General features: G+C 43.0%; 1 protein-coding gene and 1 long non-coding RNA gene across 2 annotated transcripts in view; both read left to right on the forward strand.

The window, feature by feature from the left end:
* Window positions 1-2,319: 2,319 nt before the first annotated feature.
* The window catches only part of IQUB (IQ motif and ubiquitin domain containing), a 67,833-nt gene continuing 42,692 nt past the window's right edge, over window positions 2,320-27,460 (forward strand). The window contains exons 1-5 of the mRNA XM_082257096.1: window positions 2,320-2,485; window positions 7,465-8,102; window positions 17,376-17,510; window positions 24,041-24,208; window positions 26,488-26,663. Of these exons, the coding sequence (XP_082113222.1) occupies window positions 7,511-8,102; window positions 17,376-17,510; window positions 24,041-24,208; window positions 26,488-26,663 (1,071 nt within the window). The 5' untranslated portion in view covers window positions 2,320-2,485; window positions 7,465-7,510. The remainder of the gene's footprint in view (window positions 2,486-7,464; window positions 8,103-17,375; window positions 17,511-24,040; window positions 24,209-26,487; window positions 26,664-27,460) is intronic.
* LOC309555221 overlaps window positions 6,154-27,460 on the forward strand; it is a 375,479-nt gene continuing 354,172 nt past the window's right edge. The window contains exon 1 of the long non-coding RNA XR_014225256.1: window positions 6,154-6,200. This is a non-coding gene — a long non-coding RNA (uncharacterized lncRNA). The remainder of the gene's footprint in view (window positions 6,201-27,460) is intronic.

Here is a 27,460-nt window from a genome sequence, read left to right on the forward strand (position 1 = left end):
ACAAACAGAGCTTTCTTTTGGTGGTATTTGATCACCCGTGCGATTTTTACTTTTTGCGCTATAAACAAAAAAAGAGCGTACATTTTGCAAAAATAACAATATTTTTCACATTTTTTTATATGAAATTCCCCCCCCAAAAAATGTAAAAATCTAAATTTTTTAACATTTTCGGCCAATTTGTTTTATGCTACCTATGTTTGGTAAAAAAAAAAAAAAAAAAAATCGCAAAAAGCGTATTTTGATTGGTTTGCGCAAAAGTTATCGCGTTTACTAACAAAGGGAAAGATTTTTGTCATTTTTGTTGTTTTTTTTTTTTAACATGTAATGGCGGCGATCTGCGATTTTTTTTGCGGTACTGCGACATTGCGGCGGACAGATCGGACCCTTGACTGACATTTTTGACACTTTTGGGGTTACCAGTGACATTTCTACAGTAATCAGTGCTATACATATGCACTGTTACTGTAAAAATACACTGGTAGTGAAGGGGTTAACTTTATTTGGGAGGGAGGGGCTGTGTGTATCCCTAGGGGCGTGCTTTCTACTGTGATTGGCTGTGGCTTGAGCTGTAAGGACACTGATCAACGGATCTACATACTAGATCCGTGTGATCAGTGTCTTTACAGCGAGGAGAATGACAGGTGGCTTGTTTACACAAGCTGCCTGACATTCTCCCTCTCCCCCGCCGATCGCCGAGTGACCGGCGGACATCGGGTCCGCTGGTCACACGCGCGGGGGGGTCCGTGACCGCGCGGGCGCGCGCTCGCTCCCCAGAGCCTCACAGGCGAGCGACCTAGACCTACGTCACTCTGCCTGTGAGGGGCTGACTGCCGCAGTAAATATACTGTGAGCAGTCGGCAAGCGGTTAAAAACCGTCAATTTCAGTTTCACCCAAGTGCATCCTGAATTTTCAGTTTTGGTACCGAAATTTTCATTTTGGTTCACCGCTACTTCCATTGAAGTTTATAAACCTGAAATCGCACCAAGACCCTGCACCTCATCCAAAAATGCTTTACGGGAAACTGCATAGATGTGAAGGGGATCCATAGGAAACCGTGGTAAATTGATTAGTGTGTGTTGCTGCGCTTCTGAAAACGCACACACCTATCCTGAATGAGGCTGATTGGTTACTCTGCACATCTTCTCAAGTCTTATGCCTCGTACACACGATCAGAGAATCGGACGACTTATCGTTCGCATTTTGTTGCATGATACTAGAATTGAATTCAACAATGCGTACTAAACGTACGATTTTATTCGTATGTTTCTGGAAAGGTTTCCTAGTTGCGTAGCTACGTATCAAATAGTGCAAAACAAAAACAATGGCAGCCATGTTTTTCTGGGTTATTTTCGTGTTTCTAATCATGCGCGGTCTTTGTCTATCGATTTTTAGCAAACGCATACTGTACTGATTAAAGGATTGTCGTTCGCTAGGCTATCGTACGACAATAGTTTTCCTGTTTGTCCCTTCAGATTTTAAAGGACGAAATGTCGTGATTGGCTGAGGTACTAACGATCAGATTATCCTGTGATCAATTCGAAAGCCATTTTTTTCGTACGATTCTGTAAACGTTTCCTGGTTGCGTAGCTACATATCGGAAAGTGCAAAACAAAAACAATGGCAGCCAGGCCTTTTCCGGGTTGTTTTCGTGTTTCTGATCATGCGCGGTCTTTGTCTATCAATTTTTAGCAAACGCATACTGTACTGATTAAACGATTGTCGTTCGCCAGGCTATCGTACGACAATAGTTTTCCTGTTTGTCCCTTTGGATTTTAAAAGACGAAATGTCATGATCGGCTGCCGAAAGCTGTGTAATAACGATCAGATTATCCTGCGATCAATTCCAAAGCGACTTTTTTTGTACGTTTATTTGATCGTGTGTATGAGGCATTAGGCTGACCATACACTATACAATTTTCTTATTCCATTTTCTTTAGATTTACCTTCAACTATGTAGTACAAGGGCCTGCCTGATTGCATACAAAATTGAAAGTGTTTAGGTGTGACCTCACCCCATCTTTATATATATATATATATATATATATATATATATATATATATATATATATATATATATATATATATATATATAATATGGTTTTGGTAAATGTAAAATAAAGTTGTAGAAGAGAATTGTATAATGCCAGTCTTAGTACATTCCCTTAACTTCTGTGTGATAAGTATTAGCATTCCATGTGACACTATGAGCTCTATACTGTTCTGTTTTCTACAATGTTATCATCTAACTTCCCATACAATACACATAAACATGCAGTCGTATATAGAAGCTGCGATCGTGTATGATGGAAGTCCCTGCACATCCGCTCTGACGATCCTACAGGTGATCACACACTGCACTGTACAATCCTACACCGCACATGGGCGGAGTCTTCTCCCGGGAGCCTGTCACTGCAGAGACCTGACCCCGCCCCCTGTTACCCTGGAGACTCCGGTGACAACACATCAGCTTGGACTGTGAGCTCGGTAAGAGGGGTATACATGGGGCTCCTATGTACAGGAGGGGGGACACTGCGACACACTCTGTACACTGACACACACTGGACAATAATCTCATCAACTGTCTGGGAGAATTTGAATGCTGATGACACTGATGTACTCTATAATCAATAGACAGCACACCAAGGATTGGGATCAATTCCACATAAAGACTCCATTTCAATGATGACTTCATCAGTCTCCCAATGAAACTCATTGGTCTGTTTGGACCCCTGATATTTCACCAAAGCACCCAACGTAAAAAAAATGGAAAAAAAGTAATGAAAAATAGAATTAAAAAAAAAAAATAAAATAAAATAGTAAAAAATAATATAACAAAAGTAAAAAAAAAAAAAAAAAACCTGACACCAGTGGCAGATCTACCAGGGTCGTAAAAGTCGCACTTGCGACTGGGCCCTAAAGTTCTGCCACCGCAAGCGGGGGGGCGCTTTATGGTCTCTTGCACCGGGGGCCCTGATGCTCCATTCAGTTATGGGCGTCTCAGATCGTGGGCAGAATTGGGGCGATTCTCCCCCCATTCCCAAATCATTGCAAATCACATGACGCCCATGTGATTCCCGTGACTTGCAATGGCACCCTAAACGCAGCGCGATTTTGCGGCGATTGTCGTCCAACAAATCGCGGGAAAATTGCGCAAGCTGAATCGCGGGACGCCTGTCACCCAAAAGAAGTTCTTGTACTTTTTTTGGGGCGACAGGCATCCTGTGATTCTGTTTGCGTGATTTGACCGTAATTCATCGGCCGACAATCGTGGCAAAATCGTGCTGCGTTTGGGGTGCTGTTGCAAGTCACGGGAAGCGCACGGGCATCCCGCGATTTGCAATCATTCGGGATCGTGGGCAGAATCGCGGCCATTCTGCCCGCAATTCGAGACCCCCATATGTGACTGAAGCCTGAAGGTTCTAGTTATGCCTCTGGTAGAACTAAAGACAAAAATGTTATTTTGGTTGTAGATAGAGCATAGAGGGATTAGGTTTTTATTACTGGCTCTTTGTTGAATGTGATTTTGCGGAAATACCTTTGGCACCTGAGCGGTTTTTTTTTTTTGTGTGTTTTTGCTTTTTATTGCGCATAAAGCAGCTCATTCGCTTAAAAAGGTGGTCCTATGTGCGACAAATGCCCCAGAAAAGCTCCAAAACCTTTTTTTGGATCCGAGCATGGCTTGTATTTACCCCATGCATTTTGGTGCATTTGCCACAAGACAAATTGCACAGAAAACGTGTACTTGCGCTGTGTTTCCAAAATGCTTGACAAAACACGCGTTCTTTGTGCGCTTTTATGCACACTCAGGAACCGCCAAGTGTGAATGGAGCCTTAAGGCCTTTGATTACACTTGCGGTTTGGGGGGAGGCAGAAAGAATGCACAGTTGGGCCACATTTGTGCCATCTGCCAACCACCCCCCCCCCCTCTTAAGCTGCAATAGGCAGCGGGCGGGGATCTTTACATGCCGCTGATGCGATGCTTCACGCCCACTGCAAAATTGACCCGATGTAGCGATCGACAGACATCAAGCCCGCCAGATGCTATACATTCAAGTCAATGGGGAAGCACTGCAAACGCCCTGCAATGTGCAATGGTTGTGGCTCATTTGTTGGCCAAAATCGAGTTAAAACACGCTTCCTCACCACCTGTCAGTAGCCTTTGTAGTGTGATCCCAATGTGGATCAGGCTTCAGAGACAAGGGTGATTTAGATGCATGTCCGTACCCATAAGCCCTGGATCACACCGGTGCAGCTTTGAAATTGCGCTACTTCAGCGCGATTTCAAAGCCGCACATCAGTGCGATTTTCACTGCCGATTTCATTGCAATAAAATCTGTAACAAATAGTGCAGGAACCTTTTTCATAATCACAGCGACATGAGTCATGGCAATATGAACTGTCCCCTTTCCGGCAATGGGGTGCCACTTGTCATGTGATTTGGAACTGTCGCACCTAAGTGAGGTGTGTTAAAACTGAAAAGTCTTTCCATTCTGCTGTAAAAATCAAAATGTGTCCAGGATGAATATCAGAAAACTGGATACCATGTCACAGAGTAAAGTTATGTTGTAGAGATAAAGTTTATTTCTTAACTACTTCAGCTCTAGAGCAATTTTTGAGATTTTTTACACACATGTACAAATCAGCATTTTCGGCCAGAAAATTACCTAAAACCCCCAGAACATTATACATTTTCTGAAAGCAGAGACCCTGTAGAATAAAATGATACTAGTTTAAATTTTCTATGTTGCACAATGTTTGCACAATTATTTATCAAACACATATTTTTGTTTTCTTGAGAGGGTGCATGTGATCAGCCCTGGGCAATCAGCACTGTCCAGACAGAGGGTCAGGGGTCCTGCATCTTGATAGGACAGCTCAGGGACGCATGAAAACTCCTCCTACAAGCTTTAACCAGACACTGATAGAAGTCACAAGACTGCTATACATTGCTGATGAGAAAAGGTATTTAGCAGTTTATATTTACTAAAATAATTGCATTTCCATGTTCTGTGTACTGTGGGAGACCAGATATAGTGAATGCAGGCTCCTGGGTTTAGTAACACTTTTAAGGACTGTATCAAACAAATTATGGTTGTTCTTTTTTAGTTTTATTTGTAAATATGTTTTTGAAATGTCTTGTGTTTTATTAAATAATGACAATGCATTGTATAGTTGGCAGTATACAGGCAATCTGTTACAGAGGCTCTTGTTATGTAATATTGAACTAGTGTACGGTTTTTATATCATGTTAAATGCATACATGCCATGAAAACGTATGTGTATTTATTACTAGTTAATCCCAATTCAAAGAGGTTATGGTACTTTCCCTGGGGAAGGCCTAACTTTTATTTCTTGCCAGAAGGTCAGCACCATTTTTGTTCAGGTAGCCAGGACCTGAGATTACACACAGCTAGCTATTATTTGTAATGCCTGTCATTTCCCTAAAGTGGTTGTAAAGCCTCAAGTGTTTTCCCCCTAATGCATTCTATGCATTAAGGTGAAAAACCTGTGCTACAGCTCCCCCCAGACCCCCCCTCTTTTTTTCTTTCCTGAGCCTGATCCCGATCCAGTGATGTGCACGAGTGCAGTGGCTCCAGCCACTGTCTCTCTCCTCATTGGACAGATTGATAGCAGCAAGAGCTATTGCTGTCAATCAAATTCAGTGACATGGGGGCAGGGGGCGGGACCGAGTCCCCCTGTCTGCGTCAATAAATGCAGCAGTGGGACCCGAGAGCGAGCCCACAAGGGGGCCCCATGGAAAATGGCTTTCTGTGGGGTCCCCCGATGAAGAGGAGGGGCCTGGAGCACTGGCCGGACACCCCAGAAGAAGAGGATTGGGGCAAAAGCATTGCACAGACCAGGTAAGTATGGGTATGTTTGATAGTTTAAAAAAAAACTAGAGTTTACAACCCCTTTAAGTTTCTGTTACCTATTTTTACTAATTGAGAAAAGAAATGTAATAATAGGTCAGGATTTTTTTCTTGAGGGGTTTGGTGAAGGGCTGGATCAAGAACCTCAGTTGCTAATGGCAGTGATCTTTTGCGGCAATCTGATTAGTGCATGGTACTGATTGCAAGACAGAGAATACCGAAGTAATTAATTATAGTTTTTATTTCATAAATGCATCTTTTACAGTTAACCTTTATAAAGTGGTTGTAAACCTCAGACATGAAATATAAACAAAGCATATCCCTCTATAGTATGTACTTGTCTCTTTTAGGAGCATTAAGTGTCATTTCTGTCTGCTGTTTTGTTCCTCTGCTATCAGCATGAATCTCTTCTCACAAGTTTTCCTGACACCAAGAGAAAAATAGTGACAGGGGAGGGACCTCCAACAGTTTAATAGCCTCAGCCCTGTTCCTGTGATCTTTGTGGAGGGGGTGTGTCTCTTCCATCCAATCAGCTAAGCTCTGAAGAGTGTAAGGGCTCTTTCACACGGGCGGTCCGATCAGATCCGCCTGTCAGTTTTTTAGGCGGATCTGATCGGATCCTCCATGCAGCTCTATGGGGCAGCGGGTGTCAGCGGAGGTCACCTCCGCTGACACCCGCTGCCATCCGCATCCGATCCTGTGCTGAAATCTGGACGGATGGAAACCCTATTTTTCCATCCGTTCAGTAATCGGAGCGGAGCGGATCTGATGAGAGCGGACAAGCGGTCCGCTCTCCTCCGATCCCCCATAGAGGGCAGCGGGTGCTGAGACACCTCCCTCTCCGCTCTGCAAGCGGAGACGGAGCTGTCATCCGCCCGGCTCAGTGGGGATTGCGGATCGATCCCCGCTAAGCAACACGGATCCGCCTGCGGAGGCGGACCGTGTGAAAGAAGCCTATCTTCATATCTCCACCCCCTGCTTTCTGGCAGCTCAGACAAGGTTTAAAATTCATCACTTTAAACAGATGTAGAGAAGAGAAGACTGCAGATAGACAAGTATAACTTATATACGTAGGAGGATTGGTTTCATCTTTGCATATCACCTGAAGCCAGTCACTTAACTGGGTATATGTGAGGGTTTACAACCACTTTAAAGTAAATCTGTAAAGTAAAGAAATCTGCGTACTATAGTTTGTACCTCCAAGTACTACCATACCCAATACAAGCAGAGCACCCCCAAACCTTAGGAAATGGGGCTTTCTGATGGGGAACAGTGAGCAGCTCCAAACCTGAACTTTTTTTACTTTCTTGCCCTTATGCTTACCCACCACTGTTATGGGTAGCCTTGCCAAACAACATCAAGACAGGAAGGAGAGCAAGAGCCAGCAACCTTGGAAAATTATCCCCATTTTCTCAGAGTTCCCTTTTTTCTGGAGTCTGGTTTGCTCCACAAGTATCAGAAAGTATATGTAGTCGATGACAAATACAGTAGATAGGATGCTTGATTTGACCACAGGCTACTTCACATTCTTGGATGTATGTGATGCTCTTTTAGAAATCTTTCATAATGTTTTCTTTATTTTCTCTAATATAGACTTTGGATAAAGCTCATAAATTGAAAGAAAACATAATAACCCAAAATGGAACATTTAGGTCAGCCACCCGAAAGCACAGATGTAGGTCTGCAAACTGATGATGAGAACCAGGAAACTTCAGTTCTTGATCTTGGTGAAGGCATGGCCTCCTCTGTACCATCTGTAGGAGATGAGGCAGCTTTTCAGGAACAAGACCAGAACTTCAATTTTCAGAGTGAAGGGGTACAAAGCATCGATGAGCAACCACATACTGACAATGAACAAAGTCAAAATATGCCAGAGGATTTACCTACCAGTCAAGACATGGTCAGCACAGGCGATGAACCACCTGATTCAAACATGTCAGCTGAAAAGCAACATAAACAAGAGGCTGAACCTACACCACTAGACAATGTTATAGATCCAGCTTTAACAAGGCAGGAACATATTGGGGATCAGGCTGCCTCAGAGCTCATTGCTGATTTGCCAGCAGCAGAGCAGGTGCCAGAGACAATGCATGAAGACCATGTACAAATCCTAAATGATACAAAGGCAGAAGAGATTACAGGTTCACTAAGAGAAGAGGAGGAGCCATCTACAGAAAAAGATGTATTTGAAAAGAAAATATCTTCAGATATAACCATCCCAACAGCAACAGGTAATTTATTTGAATGGAGTTCAACTGCCTCACCTTTAAGTGGGCAGTAAAGTCAAAAATGTTTTGAGTATGGTTATAATTACATCGGTGGTGGTCAACTTTCTTGATATGTGGCGCCCTGACATCACCAAAGGGCCACACAAAAAAAAAATGAATATTTAATCTTAGAGACAGCAAACACACAACAGGTGATGGTCAAAGACTTTGGATATGATGCCAGAGATGTTTAGATACTCTAGATATAATACAATAGATGGTCAGAGACTGCAGGCATAATACAGGAGATGGTCAGAGACGTAGACATGACACAAGAGTTAGCCAGTGACTGTGGGCATGATACAGAAGATGGTCGGAGACGTAGACATGACACAAGAGTTAACCAGTGACTGAGGGCATGATACAGAAGATGGTCGGAGACGTAGACATGACACAAGTGTTAGCCAGTGACTGAGGGCATGATACAGAAGATGGTCGGAGACGTAGACATGACACAAGTGTTAGCCAGTGACTGTGGGCATGATACAGAAGATGGTCGGAGACGTAGACATGACACAAGTTTTAGCCAGTGACTGAGGGCATGACACAGAAGATGGTCGGAGACGTAGACATAACAAAAGAGTTAGCCAGTGACTGAGGGCATGATACAGAAGATGGTCAGAGACATAGACATGACTCAAGAGTTAGCCAGTGACTGAGGGCATGATACAGAAGATGGTCAGAGACATAGACATGACACAAGAGTTAGCCAGTGACTGAGGGCATGATACAGAAGATAGTCAGAGACGTAGACATGACACAAGAGTTAGCCAGTGACTGTGGGCATGATACAGAAGATGGTCAGAGACGTAGACATGACTCAAGAGTTAGCCAGTGACTGAGGACATGATACAGAAGATGGTCAGAGATGTAGACATGACACAAGTGTTAGCTAGTGACTGAGGGCATGATACAGAAGATGGTCAGAGACATAGACATGACACAAGTGTTAGCCAGTGACTGAGGGCATGATACAGGAGATGGTCAGAGACATAGACATGACTCAAGAGTTAGCCAGTGACTGAGGGCATGATACAAGACATGGTCAGAAACTATGAACATAATATAAGAGCTGTTGGAGACAGTAAACATTATTCAAGTGGCAGTAATAAACTGGAGACACATTATTTTAGACTACTAGATATCACTGCTGTAACAGGGCTATGGGGAAACACAGATCAGTATCTGCAGGGACCCAGAGGGCCACACACAAAGTGCCAAATGGCTGCATGTCTCCCCTGAGCCGCAGGTTGGGCACTAGAGTATTGTATTGTCTTCTGTTTTTTTCTCATTTCTTTTCTTTTCCTATCTACTTTGGGTTTTCTGCATCCCTGCATTTATTTCACTGTTGATTTACATAATGCAAATAATTGGTACTGTATGAGCTGTGTGCTTTGCTGCCTTTTGTAAATTGTTTGACAATTCCTTTCAGATGAACATTCTCTGTTGAGATCTAGTGAATTAGAGCTGAATAGAACAGATGTTACTTTTGTGACATCCAAGTTTGTTCAGTGTTTTGGCTATAGCTTGTGACTGAAAGCAAACAGACCCATGTTGGGTCTATGGACAGGCCAGAGTAAACAGACGTACATTTACATTCTTTTGCCACCAATCCATCACTTTTTGTAAAAGACTGGAAAATAATAATTTTTTTTCTAACCTAGATGGATGCAGAGGTAATCAAATGTAAATGGATTAATGACTGTTAGCCATTTAATTTCGCCTGCTTATAGACTACAATGAGCGTCCAGTCAAATACACCGTATGTGATGAAAATGCACATCTGAAAAGACTCTACAAAAAATTTTCAGAGTTCAGATTGACATGGACTCAGATAAGAGAGTTACCAGTAGGGATGATCGAACGGTTCGGGTCGACCATCGGTTCGACCCGAACATTGGGTGTTCAAAATTCGGCCGAATTCCGAACTTTTTTCGGTAAAAGTTCGGAATTCAGTCACCAGAACCACCCAAAATGCAATGGGTCAGGAAGTTGGCTTTAAAAGCCCATGATTGGCCCAGAAATGTGAGTAAAAGCCAATGAGGGGACAGGAGTCTGCTAGGAACGTGATTGGAGTGACTACGGGGACCAGAGGCCAATCAGGAGTGAATAAGCCCCCCAGTATATAACATAGCCCCGCCTAACCTCTAGCACTGTAATACAGAGGCTTTTGAAGAGAGTGGAAGCATTTGTGTTTCTCCTGCTGTATGGAGCTGTTCTTTTAGTGTGAGGAAAGGGATATGCAGTGTAGTTAGGGTACTATATACCACTATAGTTAGATTCAATAATCTCGTTTTTGTAGGGATACTTTTAAGTGTCAGGGTTCTGTCTAGTGAGCACGTTGCACTGCTGATATATCTACAGCAGGTATACATGCTTGCTAGTCAGCTATTGTGCAAAATACCACACCCCCTTACAGGAAGCACATGGTGACCCCACTCTGCCATGTCAGGGTGACCGTAGTTTAGGGTGACCTGATTCTGCCATGCCAGGGTGACCCCACTCTGTCATGTCAGGGTGACCGTAGTTTAGTGTGACCTGACTCTGCCATGTCAGGGTGACCCCACTCTGTCATGTCTGGGTGACCGTAGTTTAGTGTGACCTGACTCTGCCATGCCAGGGTGACCCCACTCTGCCATGTCAGGGTGACCGTAGTTTAGGGTGACCTGACTCTGCCATGCCAGGGTGACCCCACTCTGTCATGTCAGGGTGACCGTAGTTTAGGGTGACCTGACTCTGCCATGCCAGGGTGATCCCACTCTGTCATGTCAGGGTGACCGTAGTTTAGTGTGACCTGACTCTGCCATGCCAGGGTGACCCTACTCTGCCATGTCAGAGTGACCGTAGTTTAGGGTGACCTGACTCTGCCATGCCAGGGTGACCCCGCTCTGTCATGTCAGGGTGAACGTAGTTTAGTGTGACCTGACTCTGCCATGCCAGGGTGACCCCACTCTGCCATGTCAGGGTGACTGGAGTTTTGAGTGAACTGACTCTGATAAAGCCTCAGTGACAACTATACATAAATTAAAATTCATCACAAAAAAACAGATTATCTTTCTTAGAATTTCAGTAGCGCAGGGATAAAAATAATGCAAATAAATAAAGTGCATAAATTGCATAAATAATCCAAAACATCCAACTAAGCAAGAACAGAGTCCTTCAAAAGTCTTTGTTCATGTAGTGCCAGAGCAATACACAGTGCCTTTAATGCAGGGTCATTGGTGTCAGTTATAGGAACCACTCACCACCACCAGCTCTGGCAAAAAACGACAATTTTTAAGAACTTTTTTTTGCCTGATTCATAGTCCCTGGGGCATGACCCAGAACCCTAGGCACTTTTTAGGGACATTTATTAGGCTTCAAAATGGTGTTTTTTGATTCCCGAAGTTCGGGTCCCATTGATTTCAATGGGGTTCTGGAATCCGAACCGAACTTTCGGGAAATTCGGGTGTTCTGGTCGAACCGAACTTTTCAAAAGTTCGATCATCCCTAGTTACCAGTATACACACATATCTGGATGGGAGTGATAATATAGGATTTATACTACCTGTGAATTTAGTGAGCTTTCTGGTTTTAGCACAAAGTGGGGAATTGATCACAACTGGAGTAGCCAGAATCTGGAGCAGCTGTGCATGGCAACCAATCTGTTTCTACCTTGAAATTTCCAAAGCTTATCTGAAAAAGCTGAAAAAAGAAGCTGATTGGTTGTCATGCACAGCTGCTCCAGATTTTAGCTTTTTTACGTTAAACATGACCTTTTATTAGGAAAAATGTTCATACAGGGTCATACAAAGTATAACTAATAGGGATAGGCCCCCTGCTCAGTTCGCAGCAGAACTCCCAAACAAAGGGAAATGTTCTAACCCGAACGGCGAACCCCGTTGAAGTCTATGGGGGCTGAACAGGACAAATCAAAAGTGCCCATTTTGAAGGTTTAAATGCAAGACATTGGCCATAAAAGGGGTATGGGAGTCTGGGTACTGCCCTGGGGGACATGTATCAATAAAGTTTTTTTTTTTTTAAACAATTGTTTTTTTCAGGAGCAGTGATTTTATTTATGCCTAAAGTGCAACAATAAAAATGAAAAATTCCTTTAAATATTGTGCTTGGAGGGTCCCCTTAATGTGCCTGTAAAGTGGCGCATCTGTAGCATGCATGAAACATGCTACAGCAAAAATGAAATTTCTTTCCTTTTTTTTTTTTACAAACAGAATTGCTCTTTATCGGAAAAAATGCGTGATACATAAACAGCAGGTATACAGAGTTTACATTCAGCTAAGAAAAGGAGGAATTATTCCAACAAAGAAATAAAAAAATAAAAAAAACAGTCATATCCCATTTAAAATGACTCGCTGTTACAATTGCCGACACCCGACTATTGAAAAAAAAAGAAAAAGGAAAAAAAGGGTCTGGTATGCATTGTAGGTGGTACCCCACGCCGTTTTTTTTTTCTGTTATGGCGCCCCCCCCCCCCCCCCAAAATCCCTACCAGACCCTTGTCGGAACATGCAGCCCGGCAGGTCAGGAAAGGGGAGGGGAAAAGCGATCACCCCCCCCCCTCCTGAACCACATCAGGTCACATGCCCTCAACATGGGGGGAGTGCTTTGGGGCAAAGGCACCTTGTCCCCATGTTGATGGGGATAAGGGTCTCTTCCTGACAACCCTGGGCTGTGATTGTCGGGGTCTGCGGGCGGAGGGCTTATCGGTATCTGGAAACCCCTTTAACAATGTGAATGCGTATTGGGCACATCCTACTCCTACCCATTCACCAAAAAAGTGCCAAAAAGTAAAAACCACAAGAAACAGTCCTTTATTAAAAAATAAAAAATACAAAAATAGTGTCCCTCGATGTAAATCCTTCGTCAATCACGACGCCCGCCAGATCGGAAAAAAAAAAATAAACCCAAAAACCACTTTTGCCTCTTGGGAAGCCTCCTGCCATATGCCTGCTCTGCGCTATGACAGTTCTTTTATAGGCAAGGGGTGGGCCACCCAGCTACGTCACCCAGTGGTACCGCCCCTTCTGACGTCAATTTTTATTCAGCTGTCAGCGGGGAAACCCATTGACAGCTGATGACTCCTCTGTTGTTAAGGATGCCACGGCCATCTTCCTGGCCCTACTCGTTAACAACTAGCATACACTGCGCTCTGATTGGACACAGCTTTGCCCAATCAGGGTGCAAAATGCACTGTGCAGCACTCAGTGCATTGCAAACTGTTCGTTGGGGCGAACACCCAGCGAACACCCTTTGCGAATTTGAGTGTTCGATGAATGGCCTAACAGACAAATATTCGACCCAAACTCATGCTGGGGCCGAACTGTTCACCCATCCCTTATAACTAATAGAGAGTAACACTTGTACATACATAAATTGCAGGAATAATCGGGTTGTTTCTCTCCTGATAAAGTCAATAGCAACTAAGCTCAACCTATGGGGTATCAGATAGACCAGAGAAAATCCTAGTAGTTAGGACATGTAGAGAAAGTTAATACAATATATAACATGGTTGTCATTATATACAGTCTGTAATTTGTAGTCAGAGATCATGGGATGATATCACGCAGATAAGGTGTTTAGACACAGGTTTCAGAGGATTGTAACCAAAGATCCCAAATTTTATTGTATTTAGAAGGACATCCTATGTGAATATATAAACATTTTTTATAGAGAAAAGTGTTTTGACTTCACGTATCCAAGTATTGGGTTCAAATAGAGTTTCTTGGAAGAAGGTCTTGGTGAATCTATCTAATTCTGGTTCAGGAAATATTCCCAATAGGCACTGTTTAGGGTGTAGCGTTAATAGGGGAGTCCATAGTGTCATAGAGGAATTTGACAATTTGTGTCCAATAGCCTTGTACAAGAGGACAACTCCAGAGTAAATGGTAGAATGAGCCATTAGCAGTTACAGTGCCTTGATAAAGTATTCATACCCTTTGAAATTTTCCACCTTTTATCATACTACAACCAAAAACGTAAATGTATTTTATTGGGATTTTATGTGACCAACACAAAGTGGCACATAATTGTGAAGTGGAAGAAAAATTGTAAATGGTTTTCAAAATATTTTACAAATAAATATGTGAAAAGTGTGGCATGCATACATACGGTATTTGTATTCAGCCCCCTGAGTCGATACTTTGTAGAACCTTTAAGTCTTTTTGGGTATGTCTCTACCAGCTTTGCAAATCTGGAGAGTGACATTTTTGTCCATTCTTCTTTGCAAAATAGCTCAAACTCTGTCAGATTGGACGAAGAGCATCTCTGAACAGCAATTTTTAAGTCTTGTCTGCGATTTAGATCTGGACTTTGGCTGGACCCTTCTTAACATGAATATGCTTTGATCTAAACCATGGGTGTCCAACCTTTTGGCCTCTCTGGGCCACATTGAGTGTAGAGAAATTTTCTCGGGCTGCATATAAAATATATACTATAGTTAAGGCATGTAATAAAATGCCGCCGCCCCCCCCCCCCCCCCCGCACTAATTTAACACAACTAGAGGACGATCAAATTAAATGGAATCAGTTACAGAGGTTTACTTCTGAGAGACAATAAAGGAACACTCTACACTCTAACCACCATGACCACTTCATGGTGATTTGAAGTGGTCATAGTGGTAGAAGTCAGAAACACTGCACATGCTCGCCTCCCCCCCCCCCCCCCCCCCTCAGCCTCTGCCTACCGTTAGTTGGAAGCTGCTGTGGCCGTGCCCCCCACCTGATTTCCTTCCTCCCCAGCAAAAAAAAATTGTCAGGGGGCAGTGGGCCGCATTGCCTGCGGTTCTGGGCCGCATGCGGCCCTCAGGCCGCAGGTTGGACATGCCTGATCGAAACCATTCCATTGTCGCTCTGGCTGTATGTCTAGGGTCATTGTCCTGCTGGAAGGTGATCCTCCACACCAGTCTCAAGTCTTTTGCAGACTCTAACAGATTTTCTTCTAAGATTGCCCTGTATTTGGCTCCATCCATTTTCCCATCAACTCTGACCAGCTTCCTAGTCCCTGCTGAATAAAAGCATCACCACAACACGATGCTGCCACCACAAAACTCCAAAATGTTCAATTTTGGTCTCATCTGACCTGAGCACCTTCTTCCACATGTTTGCTATGTCCCCCACGTGGCTTCTCGCAAACTTCAAACTGAACTTCTTATTGTTTTCGTTCCACAATGGCTTTCTTCTTGGCACTCTTCCATAAAGGCCAGATTTGTGGAGTGCATGACTAATAGTTGTCCTGTGGACAGATTCTCCCACCTCAGCTGTGGATCTCTTCAGCTTCTCCAGAATTACAATGGGCCTCTGCTTCTCTGATTAATGCTCTCCATGCCCGGCCTGTCAGTTTAGGTGGACGGCCATGTCTTGGTAGGTTTGCAGTTGTGCCATACTCTTTCTATTTTCGGACAATGGATTGAACAGTGCTCTGTTAAATATTCAAAGCTTGAGATATATATTTTTTTTTAATAACCTAACCAATAACCTAACCATGCTTTAAACTTCTCTACAACTTTATCCCTGACCTGTTTGGTGTCTTCCTTGGCCCTCATGATGCTGTTTGTTCACTAAACTTCTCTAACAAACCTCAGAGGGCTTAACAGTACAGCTGTATTCATACTGAGATTAAATTACGCACAGGGGGACTCTATTTACTAATTAGGTGACTTCTGAAGGAAATTGGTACCACTAGATGTTAGTTAGGGGTATCAAAGTAAAGGGAGCTGAATACAAATGCACGCCACACTTTTCAAATATTTATTTTCCTTCCACTTTACAATTATTAGTGTTGGTCTATTACATAAAATCCCAATAAAATACATTTATGTTTTTTGGTGTAACAAGACAATATTTTGAAAATGTCAAGGGGTATGAATACTTTTTCAAGGCACTGTACACATTGGACATACAATACTTTGCTCTTTTTTGTAACTGGCTATCCTGTATGGGGTAAGATAGCAGCGATGTATTATAACTAATTGGGTGAGACGATCTGACGGTTTGGATGACACTTTCTTACATGTGTCTAGAGCAGTGATGGCGAACCTTGGCACCCCAGATGTTTTGGAACTACATTTTTCATGATGCTCAACTACACTGCCGAGTGCATGAGCATTATGGGAAATGTAGTTCCAAAACATCTGGGGTGCCAAGGTTCGCCATCACTGCTTAGTGCAGGCATGGCCAAAGTCCGGCCGGCGGGCCAAATACGACCCCCGGGCTGCTTTAAAACGGCCCCACAGGTCATTTGGAAAAATACATTGGCATCATTCATGACTTTTTTTTGCTGCCATCATTAATCATCATCGGTGGGTTCATATAGTGCTTATATGAGGTTAACCCTTGTTTGACTGATTAGGGAGCACGCATGCTCCAGATTGAGATGAATACATTGTAAAATCTCAGTTAACGTCATTTGGTCTAAATCAGTTATCAATATATTTGAACACAACATGTATACTTGGTGTTATGTTCCTGTTCATATTTTTTTTTAACTTAAAAGTTGACAGACAACCTTTATTACCAATAATATGTAATGTACTTTACAATGTTCCTGACATATATTTCAGCTTCCTGGATTTTTTATTTCCATCTGGCCTTCAGATATGAAAGGCAGAGCGATTTAACATCCGTTTAGATTTGTCATCCATGTGATGAAAGGAAAAGTATGCCGTTTGCAATAAACTTTGCATAAAATAGTTAGTTTGTATTTCACTTGAATGGTCTAAAGAATGTCAGATGAAATGGTCGGCCCTCACGCATGTTCACTTCATGAAATCTGGCCCTCTTTGAAAAAAGTTTGGACACCCCTGGCTTAGTGCATGAGTCTATTCCTAATCCTCCATAGAACCCATATCACTATCCTGTTTCGTCTTTAGCCTATAAGCCAGTTGCGTTGAGGAAGGGAGGAGTAACATACTGTAAAATATGGACATTCCTTTGCCAGGATCTGTGCTTTTGACAGCTGCTCCAATTTTAATAAATGACCCTCTTTGATTCTGCTAAAGCCAGAAAGTTCACTGATAGCATTAGTAGTTCACTGATTGATTTTATTTTATGCCTAGAATTGCTCTTTGGATTAACACTTTTTTCTGAACAAGGCCAGTGATTACCTGCGTTGCTTCTCAGCATTTGATTTACTAAAGCTTTTGTAAATCATCAAAGTATACAATTCAACAGAAAAGTACATTGGTAATTGAAAATAAAATGCTCCTGATATGTAATTTTGCTTCTTTTCTTTATTTTTAGTTAAGGTTATGTTAGTTCCTGTTGGTCAAGTCATTACCGTTGCATTTTCCATTGAAAAGTCTGTGGGAAACCTTAAAAATGACTTTGCATCTCAGATGAAAATACCAGAAACAGTCATACGCATTGTGTTTGAAGGTATGTAAAACGGGCTTACTAAATAGTTTTTTTTGTAGGTTTATTACCCTTTAAAAAAAGGCTCAGGTTTCATTTCAAATCAGACTGCTGCACCAAAATTTTTGCAATTTAGGGCTCTTTCAAACGGTCCGCCTCTGCAGGCGGATCCGTGTTGCTCAGCGGGGATCGATCCGCGATCCCCGCTGAGCCGGGCGGATGACAGCTCCGTCTCCGCTTGCAGAGCGGAGAGGGAGGTGTCTCAGCCCCCGCTGCCCTCTATGGGGGATCGGAGGAGAGCGGACCGCTTGTCCGCTCTCATCAGATCCGATCCGCTCCGATTACGGAACGGATGGAAAAATAGGGTTTCCATCCGTCCAGATTTCAGCACAGGATGGGATGTGGATGGCAGCGGGTGTCAGCGGAGGTGTCTCCGCTGACACCCGCTGCCCCATAGAGCTGCATGGAGGATCCGATCAGATCCGCCTAAAAAACTGACAGGCGGATCTGATCGGACCGCCCGTGTGAAAGAGCCCTTAATCATATTAAGTCTGTGAGAGATCCTAATAGTTATCTTGTATCTAATATAAAAATACCAGAAACAGTTATACGAGGTAAGTAGGGGTGGAGACTTGACGAACAAGCGGACGTATATACTGCATCGCCACTCCCAAGGGGGGGTGGTTATCCTCTGTGTCCCCGGAAGGAACAATTATAATCTATGCACACTCACCGCATATAGGGGAGAGGTTAATATATAATTAGAAGTACTTCATATGACCCAGGACAAGCGGAAACTCGGCAACACTGCCTCACCTAAGATAACAGTATGAGTACAACTGAAATGCCCGAACAGAAATAAAATAAAATACAATAACAAAGACATTGGATTACATAAAAAACGGAGCATATTAACTAAGAATAAAGAAATATGACATAAAAAGGAGAAAATAAAATAAAATAAAATAAAATAAAATGAAATCAAATAAAAATAAAAATCAAATAGACAAAAAAAATTATATAAAATATTTAAAAATTCTAAGATCTGATTAAACATCAAGGGCGCAAGCATTGCTAGTGTATAAATTACACTATTATAACAAAATAAAGAAAAAAAATATTTTTCTAAATATTAAAAATATATGTATAAAAATATACATATAAAATCAACTTCTCTTTTCTCAAATTCTCTCTGGACTAAAGCTAATTTTTTACCATCCCTCCCATTTCCTGTAACCTATATAATTGTACATTTTTCCCTTTACCTTGTGAAGCCAGATATATTAACCTAATGCCCCGTACACACGTACCGATTGTCGGCCGTAAATATTCGGCCGACGACCGATCGGCCGATTGTAGGCTTGTTAGTATGATGCTTCCGACAGCGCACTTTCGGCCGAAAAGAATCTGTCGTGCAGGCATTAAAATTTTTGTTGGCCAACACCAGAATGGTCGATTGTTCGCCAGTCAGTACAGAATTCGGCCAACAATCAGCAGATTTGCAAGACTGGGCATGCTCAGAGAAGAAAAAATACAAGGAAAGTTAACCATCACATGGCATCACTTCTGCAGTTGGCCGACAAAATTCGTGTGCAGTCTTTTGCACTTTTCAGCGGACAGGACAGCCTTGGACAAAAGACGGCCGATTGGTCGGCCGACGATCAGTACGTGTGTACGGGGCTTAAGTACCCCTTCCAGGTCCCTTGCTGCTACGGGTTCCAGGTGGAGGGACCGCTGACCCACTGCTGCGATATTCCCCCTGTCAGTCAGTCCTATGCGATGAAGTTGTCCTCCAATGGATCCTGAGAGGACCATGTTGCTGGACATCCAATAGGAAGTTTTCGTGTCATGCAAGCACTGACATGAACACCCAAAGAAGGACATTTCCAGGAAGTAAATAGAAGAGGAGAAGGGCAATTAGATAGAGATTTTTTTATTTTCCAGACATAAACTAGTAGGCGGGGGGGGGGGGGGTGAGGGGTGAGGGGAGAAAACAATCCCAGATTTGGACATTAATGGAGACTTAAAGCCCCGTACACACGCACAGATTGTTGGCCAACTGATCGGCCAACTTTTGTCCAGTGTTGTTGTGTAGGTTGAAATGTGCTCTAGACTTGCACTGGACTTTTGTTGGCCAACAAAAACCAACTTCAGAAGTGATGTCATGTGATGGTTGACTTTCCGTGTGTTTTTTCTTCTCTGAGCATGCCCAGTCTTGCTCATCTGATTTTTGTCTGCCGAAATCTGTACTGACTGACAAACAATCAACCGTTCTTTGTTGGCCAACAAAAATTTTATAGCATGCACACCAGATTTTTTTCGGCCGAAAATTCGCAGTTGGTTGTCGGAAGCATCATACTAACAAGCCTACAATCGGCAGATCGGACGTTGGCCGACAATTTACGGCCAACAATCTGTGCGTGTGTACGAGGCTTAAAAGATCAACCTTCAAAAGTACAAGACCAATCTGGCATACGGTTATAGGAATATAGCTGACGAGATCTCCACAGCAAGTAAACCGTGTTAAATAGAGTACATTAGCTGTCATGTGCCCTTAATTAAAAAATATGCTAGCTTTAAAAATTCCCACCAATTTTTTTCTACACTATATTACCAAAAGTATTGGGACGGCTGCCTTTACATTCACATGATCTTTAATGGCATCCCGGTCTTAAGCCCCGTACACACGTACCGATTGTCGGCCGTAAATATTCGGCCATCGACTGATCGGCCGATTGTAGGCTTGTTAGTATGATGCTTCTGACAGCCAACAGCGCATTTTCGGCCGAACAGAATCGGGTGTGCAGGCATTAAAATTTTTGTTGGCCAACACCAGAACGGCCGATTGTTCGCCAGTCCAGTACAGATTTCGGCCGACAGACAGCAGATTAGCAAGACTGGGCATGCTCAGAGAAGAAAAAACACACGGAAAGTTAACCATCACATGACATCACTTCTGCAGTCGGCTGTTGTTGGCCGACAAAATTCGTGTGCAGTCTTTTGCAGTTTTCAACAGACACGACAGCCCTGGACAAAAGACGATCGATCGTTTGGCCGACGATCAGTACGTGTGTACGGGGCTTTTGTCTGTAGGGTTCAATATTGAGTTGGCCCACCCTTTGCAGCTATAACAGCTTCAACTCTTCTGGGAAGACTGTCCACAAGGTTTAGGAGTGTGTTTATGAGATGTTTAACCATTCTTCCAGAAGCGCGTTTGTGAGGTCAGGTACTGATGTGGACCCGAAGTCCTGGCTCACAGTGTCTGCTCTAATTCATCCCAAAGGTATTCTGCCAAGTTGAGGTCAGGACTCTGTGCAGGCCAGTCAAGTTCCTCCACCCCAAACTCGCTCATCTATGTCTTTATGGACCTTGCTTTGTGCGCTGATCCAAATCAAATGGTGGAGGTATGATTATGGTGCCTAGTTAGTAAAGGTGTCATGCAGCTTCTTATAGACTCCTACAAAGGTGACTACATGGAGAGCAATCCTGCATCCCACAACTTGTGTAGCCACTGTACTTATAATGTATGCTGTATTTATATCAGGGAACAACAATCACTTATTTTAGAAAAGTAAAAAAAAAAAAAAGATTTAGGCTACGTTTCCACTAGTGTGACGCCAAAGTCGTGCCATTAAGACCCCCATTTAGACTAGCGCGACTTGTCAGGCGACTTGTCAGCCTGACAAGTCGCGGTCGGTCACTCGCCATTGAGTAGTACAGGACCCGTTCTAATAGGAGCGACACAAGTCGCTCCAACTTAGAAAAAGGGTCCTGTACTACTTTGGGGCGACCTGGGAGTGACTTGCATAGACTTCCATTATGTGAAGTCCCTGCAAGTCGCGCCAAAGTCGCGGTGCACAGGTCGCCCCTCGAAGTCGGATCGCCTCAGTGTGAACCGGCTCTTACAGTGCAACTTTGCAGTGCGACTTTGATGCAACTTTTTAGATCTGACGTGACACACTCTGACTCAAAGTCGCACCACAGTAGTGCAGGCACCTTTTTAAAGTCGCTGCAACTTTAAGTCGCATAGATGGGAACGGGTGCCATTGAAATTAATGGGCTGTGACTTGTCATGCGACTTTATGTGTCCAAAGTCGCACGACAAGTCGTACTAGTGGAAACGAAGCCTTAATGGCCCGAAACAACAGCCTTTTTTTCATAGTTTTCTGCTTGTTCTTAAATATTATGGATGAATTTAGACCTATAGATGCCGATTTACTAAATAAGTTGATAAACCTCACACTAAATTGTCGGAATTTTCATTTTATTTATCCAACCATTTAAAAGCGAATGTATGTTTATTTTTTTCATCTGCACATGATCGGGTAATTAAAATGAATATTTACACAATTTATTGTGTGAAAATTCTCAGCTTCTTGAGTAATTTCGCACATTAGTGTTTTTATGTTATAAGATGTCTGTGTCACTCTATAGTTCAGCATTTACTGTTTCCTACCTGTCATAGCACTGTAGGCATACTTTGTTTTCTGCAGCACAAAGAGAGATAACGCTGCTCCAGGTGATAAGTGAAAGCTCATAGACAAAGGTGTGCAGGTTCCTCCATATATACATGCATTTATCTGGTCTGATTATTTGTCTGATGCTCCCATATATTCCGGTTTTCTATGAATATGTATTTTTTGACATTTTAGTATGGCGTCTGTTGTGTTTCAATTTATCCACAATGTGCAGGTGAGGAGTTTTTTGTATTTTATGATTTTTTTTGGATATACTCACATGACCCCTGTCACGAAGTGGTTAAATTGATATACAAATTCTGCTTGCTATCTACACAATACAGGCATACCCCACTTTTAAGTACACAATGGGACCAGATCATGTATGTAAAACGAAAATGTACTTAAAGTGAAGCAATAGCTTTTTTCATTTCTCAATGCATGTAAATACACTAGCTCCATAGGAAATCTTGGTCAGCTTGACATGGCACTTCTCCCAAACCATAAGTGACAAGGACACCAAGCCTGGGGAGCATGTTAAGGGGATTCAGGACTGAGACATGGTAGATTGTCTGCGCTCTGCGGGGGTTGAGGGTTTCACTCCCCCCCCCCCCCAACATCTTGGTCCTCACTCGGTCTGGAGGTACAATATCAGCAAGGCTCCTCTGGGTGATCGAGGCGGCCACCCCGCTCCCAAGCACCGATACCATCCAGGCTCTCCAGTTGGATAGTCGTTGTCCTCTCGCTCCTGGGTCCTCCTCGATCTGAGGTATTATTTGACTGCTGTACCATTTGACTGTTGCACCATTTGACTGTTGCACCATGGGCATACTGCCTGCATTTGTCTGTTGAGGAGCACTTTTTTAACCCATTTTAATAAATGTGTTTTATTGCTAGTGTAATAAATGTCAGTTAGGGGTCCGATCTGTCTGCCGCAATGTGGCAGTCCCTCTATAAATCGCAGAACACCGCCATTACTAGTAAAAAAAATGACATAAATCTTTCCCGTAGTTAGTAGACACGATAACTTTTGCGTAAACCAAGCAGAATACGCTTATTGCGATTTTTTTACCAAAAATATGTAGAAGAAAATAAATTGGCCTAAAATGTTAAAATATTTTGATTTTTGATTTTTTTTTGAGAATGTCATATAGCAGAATGCAGGGGTGGACTGACAACTCATGGGGCCCCCGGGCAATCAGAGATCATGGGGCCCCCATTGCTCAGCCACATAGAGTGGGCATTTAAATATCTACCACAGCATAGCCTGCATGGAAGTTCCTGGCTTCTTTCTGTAGTATGTAGCCTCTCATGGGGCTCCCTACTGGCCCTGGGCCCTCGGGCAGTGCCCTAATCCCCGAATGGTCAGTCCGCTCCTGGCAGAATGTGAAAAATATTTTTTTTTTCAGAATTGTCGCTCTTTTTTTGTTTATATGCACAAGTGATCAAATACCGAAAGCTCTATTTGTGGGAAAAAACAACATAAATTTTATTATGGTACAGCGTCGCACGGCCGCATGATTTTTCGTTAAAGTAACGCAGTGCCAAATTGGAAAACATGGCCTGGTCATTAAGGGAAACCTTCCGGTCTAGAAGTGGTTAAAACATGCATAATGTCTTTTAATTTGTGTAATTTTCTTTATATACAAGCTATAATGTTTTTGTTTGTTTAGTGAATGATTTTGTATAGAGCAGTGATGGCGAACCTTGGCCACCCCAGATGTTTTGGAACTACATTTCCCATGATGCTCATGCACTCTGCAGTGTAGTTGAGCATCATGGGAAATATAGTTCCAAAACATCTGGGGTGCCAAGGTTCGCCATCACTGGTATAGAGCGTGTTCATCTAGCACTTAATCTTCTACAGCTGATTCAGGGCTATTTAAAAGGCAACATCATTAGTGCTAGCAGGTTATTATTAAGCAATTCGATTTGCGAAACATGTCAACCATGCTCTTCCGACAACTGTCATGAACTTTCCTAGATTCTGTTTGTTGGATGATTTTATTGCATTAAAGATCTCGTAGCATTTGGGAGTGCAGTCATTGGTTTTTTCATTGGATACTTTGTTTTCTGTTTGCTTGTTTCTTACTATAGGCCGGGCAGTGGAAGACCATGAGACTTTAGTAGATCTTGGCATCACACCCAATGGAACTATCCAGCTGCATATGCAGTCGATGGATCCTGAAAACTATCCAATCAAAGCTATGAAATTTCAGCATGAATACAGTATGCCGGATGTGATAACTGTCAGGGTACAAACAGGTTTGACAGCATTTTAAATTCTTATGATGAACCTGCCTTGCTTGTATTTAAGTCTTTGACATACAAAGTGATGGTCGCATCCCCTAAATGATGGCAGGTCAGCCCAATACAAGAAGTGTGAAGGGTGCCTCCTATGCTGATTTCAGCTTTTTTTCCTTTAGTGCGGAGAGTTTGCTTTCAAATAAATATCCAAAAAAACTGTGTCCCATCTAAAACACCGACCCAAGTGGTGACAGCAACCGAGTTTTTCTGCCTTACCAGTATCCCAAGAAGGCGATGTCCATTTAACATATCCCCCTGTAGTGTGTGTATCAATCCAGAGCACTAAAGCCCCGTACACACGTACCGATCGTCGGCCGAACGATCGGCCGTCTTTTGTCCAGGGCTGTCGTGTCTGTTGAAAAGTGCAAAAGACTGCACACGAATTTTGTCCGCCGACTACAGCCGACTGCAGAAGTGATGTCATGTGATGGTTAACTTTCCCTGTGTATTTTCTTTTCTGAGCATGCCTAGTCTTGCAAATCTGCGGTCTGACGGCCGAAGTCTGTACTGACTGGCGAACAATCGGCCGCTCTGGTGTCGGCATACAAAAATTTTAATGCTTGCATGACAGATTCTTTTCGGCCGAATGTGCGCTGTCGGCTGTCGGAGGCATCATACTAACAAGCCGACAATCGGCCGATCGGTCGTCGGCCGAAGCTTTTCGGCCGACGATCGGTACGTGTGTACGGGCCTTAAGTGTCATTTCTGTCTGCTGCTTTGTTCCTCTGCTCAGGAGGATTCACTTATGACAGGTTTTCCTGACACCAAGAGAAATATGGTGACAGGAAAGGGATCTCCTGTGGTTGAGAGCCTCAGCTCTGTTTCTGTGTGCTGTGTAAAAGGGGGGGGGGGGGTCTGTTCCCTTCAATCATCTCTCAGTGTTCTTCTCACTGAGCTCTGCAGTGTGTAATTTCAGCTCTCCATCACTGTTTTCTGAAAGATCAGAAAAGCTTTAAAGATTCTGTACTTTGAATGGATGTAAAGAAGAGAAGACTGCAGATAAAGAGGGTACAGCTAATGTAGGGGGATTTGTTTTATTGGTATGTGTGTAACCTGAGGCCAGTGACTTCACTGTAAGGCCCCTTTCACACTTGGAGTCCGTCGGCTGAGCAGGAGGATGGCAGCTCTGTCCCCGCGCTGTGTGCGGAGACACAGCTGTCAGGTCCCCGCTCTTCTTTATGAAGGAATCGGATGAGAACGGACCGCCTGTCCATTCTCATCTGATCCGATCTGCCAGACGAATGGAAAATAGGGTTTTCATCCATCTGGATTTGAGGGATAGGATCGTATGCGGATGTCAGCGGACATGTCTCCGCTGACATCCGCTGCCCCATAGAGATGCATTGGGCATCCGTTCAGACCCACCTGAAAAACTGACAGGCGGAACTTAACGGACCGTGTGAAAGGGGCCTTAGTGCCGGTTCACATTTCTGCGATGTGGGAACGCTGCGAATATACAGCGTGTTCCCGCATCGCATCCGCACCCCTGGCAGTTCACACTGCCATATGCGATACGCTGGGAGTGTCAATTAAAAGTTAACGACACCACCAGAGCAGATCGCATATCGCAGTGCGATCTGACAGTTCGCACAGAATCGGATCGCATTAGTGTGAACCACAGTGGGATCTGATTCTGCTGCGGACCAAAAAAGGGTCATGTGAGTGTTTAGTGCTATTGCGGTGCGAATTCAGCCATACAAACTGTATGGCTGAATTTGCACCGCACAGAGATCGCATGTAATTTTAGGAGCAGTGCCCTCCAAATTACATGCGATCTCTGTGATCGCACAAATGTGATCCGGCACTTAGGGTTTCAACCACTTTAAACGTTTAGGACAACCTTTGAAAAAACTCTTCACTTAAAATAAGGAAATCCTGCAAGAAAGAAGTATGGAGGCTGCCATTGTTTACCTTCCTATTTAAAAATACCAGTTATTTGGCTGCTATCCTAAACCAATGACGTCATTTTTTTTTTTTAATCAGGCTAATTAATGTATGAAATTGAGGCTTAATTGAGCAAGTAAGGGGATAATAACAAAAAAAAACAAAAAACGTTTAAAATAGTAGCACATTAATACTGTATATGAAAGCCCTATAAAAGCCAGTGCCTGAAATTCCACAATCTATTCAATTTTCCACTCTCAGAAACAAAACAGCAAAACGGCACCATACCAGCCATTAATAAATATATAAAAAATTGTATTTTTTTTTAATTTAACACTTTTTCTTTTGATTAGGAGAAGATGTGTATCAGGAAATAGCAGTGGAAATTGAAAGATTAAACTACCGCAAACCATATCTGGGTGGATATCGACACACGATGACAGGATTGGTGTACCATCATGCTGGAACACAAACTGTGCCAAAAAAAAGACCAGACAAAGGAGTTGAAGTATTCTGTAGAGACACCCAGGTATATTGCTAACAATTCCACAAGCTTCTTTTGTTCTGCCTGGGGTGGGATTCTATAAGTTCAAATACTTTATATCAGGGATCTCCAAACAACGGCCCTCCAGCTGTTGCAGGACTACATGTCCCATGAGGCATTGTAAAACTCTGACATTAACAGACATGACTAGGCATGATGGGAATTGTAGTTTCTGAACAACTGGAGGGCCATAGTTTGGAGACCCCTGCTTTATATGGTTTATTTTTTTTCATGAGTTTTTCCTGCATATGCACAACCCAAAATGCTAATCTTTTGGTCGCTGCATAATTGACCTTGGAAGTATTGCAAACAGGAAAGTTTGTTTGATTACCTTTTTTTAAAGGTCCAAGTCTGTGGAATCACAGGATAATCAGAATTCCTTAAGCATTTCTAGTTATGTACTCCGAAAAGAACTTTAATGGAAAAGTACCTTCATATTAAATTGCTCTGCTGTTTAAAAAAAGATAGCAACTCTCTGACTAAAACACCTACTGTTTTATGGTACACATGGCCCTTAGTTCAATCACGTAGCCAAACATTTTCCACCTGGATCCTTCAATTGCGGGATGTCATGCTGGAGGTGTTCAACAGGGTACCACCAGCCAGACAGCTCTCAATTGAATATTCAAAGAGCTTGGCAGAAAATTGTTGGCTGAACAGCATCTGCATTCAGTCAGATGCAGGCACAGTTTGACAGCTGTCAAAATACAATAGGCACAGCGGGAGATGCTTGACGCTTTAGGGCTCTTTCACACGGTCCGCCTCCGTAGGCGGATCCGTGC

Source organism: Pelophylax lessonae, assembly GCF_965119305.1.
Source record: "Pelophylax lessonae genome assembly, chromosome: 4".
Taxonomy (NCBI): domain Eukaryota; kingdom Metazoa; phylum Chordata; class Amphibia; order Anura; family Ranidae; genus Pelophylax; species Pelophylax lessonae.